A 5169-nucleotide genomic window follows, 5' to 3' on the forward strand; every position below is an offset into this window, starting at 1 on the left:
GATCAACCAAGTCATTCATTATTGGAGCAGACTCAGCATTATGTACAACAAAAGGACAAATCAGCAGGTGCGCACACACACACACACACACACACACACACAGAGAGCAGCCATTAACACATTTCTAAACAGGCACAGATATCATCCAGAAACAAACACACACTTTTTAACAGATGGGCACAGATACAGGCTAACAGGGTAACACAAGCATGTATAAAGTCAGACAAGGATGCTCACGAACACACACACAGATCACACACACAAGCACATACAGATAATATAGGGGTGGGAGCAGAGAGAGTTAGCGAGGAAGAGTGATACGAAGCAGAGAACTAAAATAACTCTTTATAGAAGGCCAAACCAGGCAGTAACAAACAAACAGAACAACCTTGAGAAACATGAGAGAAAAATAAAAGCGAGAGAGCTAGGGTGAGAATTGAAAGGGAAAATAGGGGCAGAGTAGTCTCTAATTAAGGCTGCAGTGTAGATGGCATGGCATGTGTTTTGTTTGTTTGTTTTTAGTTTGTTTTATCTTGGAGACATTGTTTATTTTTTCAGGATTATTAAACTTATTCAGTGCTTTATTGGACTTATTGCAAATGATGTGCCCACCTTTGATGCTGCTTCAATGGCAACAAATACAACTGAAACAAAATAATAGAAAAGTAAATCAGAATAAACTGGAGCACTGTTTCAGGAGGAAAAGTCGGGGCTGAGTGCTCCATCTGAGTTTTTGAAAATGGTATTATGTATGGTGTTATGTGTAGCTATTCTACACTTTCAAGTGTGTGTATGTTCAGGGTGAAAATGTATCCGAAAGAAGCAATCAGTGGGGAGCGATTTAATAAAAGCAGGCAGAGTTCCCCCAGTAAATTCAGGTCATCTCTACCACTGCCTCGAATGGAAACAGCAGTGAAAGTAGAGGTAAAAGCATTTGGGTATACGTCAAGAGCAAACAGTCTAAATTTACGTATATGGTATATGGTGATTTGATTTTCATTTGATGGTAGCATTTCTCCAAAAGCCAGTAAAATTGACTGTTTTTCTCAATATAAGAAAATAATGCTCAGTGTAAATTACCACTTATTATTATTACCATTATGGGCACTATGAGTTTTAAATAAATAAAAACCAAGGGAGACTCTGCTTGATAGAAATATTAATACTATACTTTAATCACAAAATAGAACAGTATTGATGTGTTGTCTTGGTTTAATTATAAAAAAAATTTATTCCTTAGTTTAAGGAATATAAATATGCTTTTCTTCAGTGTCAAATTAGCAATGTTTCCTGCTTTACTTCAGGAATATACTGTGGAGAATAAGTAAACAACCCCCATGAATGTGGCCGAGAATTTGAGGAAACATTTGAATAATTGACATTGTAGGTAATTGGAAGCTATGGAGACATTACAGTCGCTATTTAAAAAAACATCTAAACATATTTAAAATGTTTACAAAAGAGGCCTCAGGTTTCTTTTCTTTAAGAAAATGTTCCTCACCACAAGTTTTGATATTGTGCTCAAACTAAATAAATAAAAATCATAAAATAGAATGTAAATGTTGTATCTGTTAGCATGCCGACCAACCTCTGAAGAAAAACATCCACCCACCATTAAATGCATAGAGATTGTTGTTCACCATGGGAGGATAAATGGGGCCGTTTCCCGTCTGCCCGTTCACTGGGCTCCCCAGTCCTGACAGGCCAGAGGAGCTGTCAAATGAGCGATTGGGTGACACCCCATGTTGGTCCTAAAACAGAGAGGAAACAATCCTATTAAACATTATTAAAACACATTTCATAGACAGGTGGACAGGATGGAAAGATAGCGGTCAGGGATTACTAACTAAATTCCCTTTTTTTTTAAGATGGAGCAGCTACAATTGTGAAAGGGTAACATTATGTAACACTTGAAATTAAGTCTGAAACAAATACATATATAAAAGACATATATAACTACTTCAATGGAACTTTTCTATGTTTGTTTTATGTAAGTGTCTGGTATGTAGATTGCATTTAAATTGAGCGATGACCAGCGGAGTGAGTGAGGGCTTTGTGGTAGTCTATTCAAACACAATCAGATTTCAAGGAGACAGAATAAAGAGAGGAAGAGGGAGACACTCAAAATACAGTGGAGGATCAAGGTGAAAGAGGGGATCCTGTTTCCCATGGCCTGTAGGGTTGTAACCGTCTTTGACGCTGCCTCAGTTTTTTTGTGTGTGTGTGGGGCAATGACAGTCACACTGACACCTATCCCCTCCTGGGATGGCCCTCTTGGGGCCCCTGTAATAGTCAAACAAAGCATTCATTCCAGTGTTGATGTGTGTCTTTGTGCGTGTATTATTACTTTAGGAATATAATTTGCATTTATTTGTCTTCTGTGTGTGTGTGTGTGTGTGTGTAGAAAACTGTACGAATTCATTAACATGTATACATATGTATGACATTTTGGCTGTGTTGTTCAGTATACTTGTGTGTTTTCTCCGTGTATCTGCCTGTCTGTATAGACCCTCCACTCAAACAACAAAGAAGACATAAAAGTGCTTTGTGTATTATAAATCCTACTTGTCATCTTCCTCTTGACCTCCCACCTAGCACCAGCTCCTGTCCCTCGCCCCAGCTTCTCCCCAGTCCCAACCCAGGACACATCACTCTTTAGTGTGTGAGAGGTCCTGTGGGCCCCCTCCCTTTCCTGGCTCTCTCCCAGTAAACGTCCCTTTAGCTTGTGTCATAGGGCAATGAGATTACTCACTAAAAAGGAATACTCCTTCAGATATCAAAAAAAGAGGTTATTGAGGTATAAAAATATTGTATTAAATACAGTCAGACATGTTTGGATCACTTCTGCAATATACTACTCCGTAAAGATGCCTTACATTCATTATATTTGTTATATTTTTCCTATGAAATGATGCATTATCAAAATAACTGATGAACCATAACAACTAAATCATTTTTACTACAATTACGATAAAGTAAAATAGTAAAACCTATAATAAACTATAAACCTTAACTATCTACAATCACGTAAAACAGACAGGAAAAGTAGCGCATTAGCAAGACTTATTTTGTATGAAAGCAATTCAGATACTGTGACAACCACAGTGTCGATATATAGAAGAACAGCTTCAGATTATGTCCATGGAACCTGCGCAGGGCCATAATTATTTAGCTTGGAGAAAGAGGGTGTTTGGACAGTTACTGAATGAAAAGAGCAGCTGGATAAAGTGAGAGATTAGAGAGAGCTGGCTGGTGATGAATACAGTAGGAAGAACTGAGTGAGAGAAAGAGCAAAGGACATAGACAAGAAAAAGAAGGAAAAAAAGATCAGAAGGGGAAAAAACGTAGAGTGGTCCACTTGTGTAATGTTAAAAGCATCAATACTGAAGCCCAAAAAAAGGCTTTTAAGGTACAGTCTCTTATCTATCTGCCTTTATCTGCCTTTCTTTTTCATCCTTTCTTTTTCACTCTTAAGACAAAGAGGAAAACATGGATGCAACTCTTTGATGTTCCTAACAGCTTTCACCATCAAGCTATTGACAAGGGATGCCCTGAGCCTTGCAAGCCCAAGCACACTACCACTACATGCATCCATGCGCTCAGTATTATTAGGCACACTTACCTCAAACTAATGCAGTTTAATACAACAGCCTTGCAATAAATCATCCTGGGTTTTAATGTTCAGTTTTTAGAGAGGTGTTGATTAAAATGTATTATCATTTTGAAGGCTCTATTTTGTGGTGCTACTGAAATGTATTGCGTTATACTGTGAGGCAGTGCTCATAGCCCATTGATGTAAATGAAAGGGGACTACTGTAATTACCCATACACCTACATACTGGAATTTATGTTTGTGTTTTTCTTTGTGCAACATGCAACATGTATACTTTATGTAGCTGTTTTCCCCCACTACCAGCAGGCCATGCAAAGGGCCATTCACACTCGAGCCAAAAACCAAGCTTTGTGTTCACAAAGGTTTGTAGCAACATTCTACAGAGCTGTGTAAAAAGGCATCAGCTGAAAAGCACCCGAGATGAAAAGCATCTTTCTTTTTTACTCATAAAGAAAAGAGATACAGCTGAGTGAAGAACACTCTATCTCACATACACACACATAGAAACACACAGACACACACAAACACACACAATCTGAATAGCTGAAGTCTAAATGCTCTTTTTCTGCTGCTGGTAAGAGCAAGGAGACTAGTGTCAAGTATGTGAAGAATGGATGGTAGGGCTAAAAAGTCAGTAAGTGTAGAGGGAGGCAGAGGCAATAGACAGTGGTCAAAGGTCAGTAAGAGTCAAACGAGTGGATAGGAACTACAGAGCGAAGATAAAAGCATGTATGTTTGTTGTCATGGCATGCATGTGCTCTATTTCTCACAGCAGGTGTCTTAACATAGATTTTGGCTTTCTCTGACAATACAAAATGACAATTTACCTTATTTGTGAATACATTTAATGTAGTATGTGTTTCAGCTTTATGTATCCATTAAAACCCACCACACACACTCTTTTTGTTCATCCATACATTTACACACGTACACACCAGAAGAAGTACAGCCACTTGTGTCTATAATGAAGATTAACACATAAAATAAACATGTTTTTCAAACATTTTCTCACATTTCAGACTGAGTGAGTTTTGGAAAGTTGTGTGTAGTTGGGGATGTGTTCTCTTGACTGACTGATGACTGATGGCAGTGTGCTTTGTTTGTTGCCCTTTTGTGTGTGTGTGTGTGTGTGTGTTTGTGTGTGTGTACCTTCAGAACCCTTAGCACTACTAGTTGGATCATCCCTCTTAAGTTTCCCTCATGTGACATAGAGCGGCGGAGCGTCTCCATGGCGACATGATTGGAGCATCCCCGCAAGGACTCTCCGTTCACTGCTACCAGCTGGTCATTGACACGCAGACGCCCATCCTGTAAAACACACACACACACGCACACCAATTGTAATAAAAACATTGTGTGTATTTTCAGTGTTACTGGATTGAACACCTACAAGTCTATGCATGAATGTCTTGATAAATGATGTAATCTTGTGTGCACGTATGTGTCCTTATGTAGCTGGTAGTAGGATGCTGAATGTTGTTATAGTCCAATCAAAGTCAAAGTGTTTCCTTTAATGCATTAATGATTCCTTATGCTTTCTTATGCTATCTCTTTTT

At 38.5% G+C, this 5169-nt stretch overlaps 1 protein-coding gene across 3 annotated transcripts in view; it reads right to left on the reverse strand.

Annotated features, from left to right (window-relative positions):
- pard3bb (par-3 family cell polarity regulator beta b) overlaps positions 1–5169 on the reverse strand; it is a 197293-nt gene that overhangs the window by 108122 nt on the left and 84002 nt on the right. For all 3 annotated transcript variants that reach the window (XM_035676492.1, XM_035676490.1, XM_035676493.1), the window contains exons 13-14: positions 4763–4921; positions 1613–1751 (exon numbers count right to left, since the gene is read on the reverse strand). In XM_035676492.1, the coding sequence (XP_035532385.1) occupies positions 1613–1751; positions 4763–4921 (298 nt within the window). The remainder of the gene's footprint in view (positions 1–1612; positions 1752–4762; positions 4922–5169) is intronic.

Source organism: Morone saxatilis, unplaced genomic scaffold (genome assembly GCF_004916995.1).
Source record: "Morone saxatilis isolate NCDOM2014 unplaced genomic scaffold, NCSU_SB_2.0 Contig5, whole genome shotgun sequence".
Taxonomy (NCBI): domain Eukaryota; kingdom Metazoa; phylum Chordata; class Actinopteri; family Moronidae; genus Morone; species Morone saxatilis.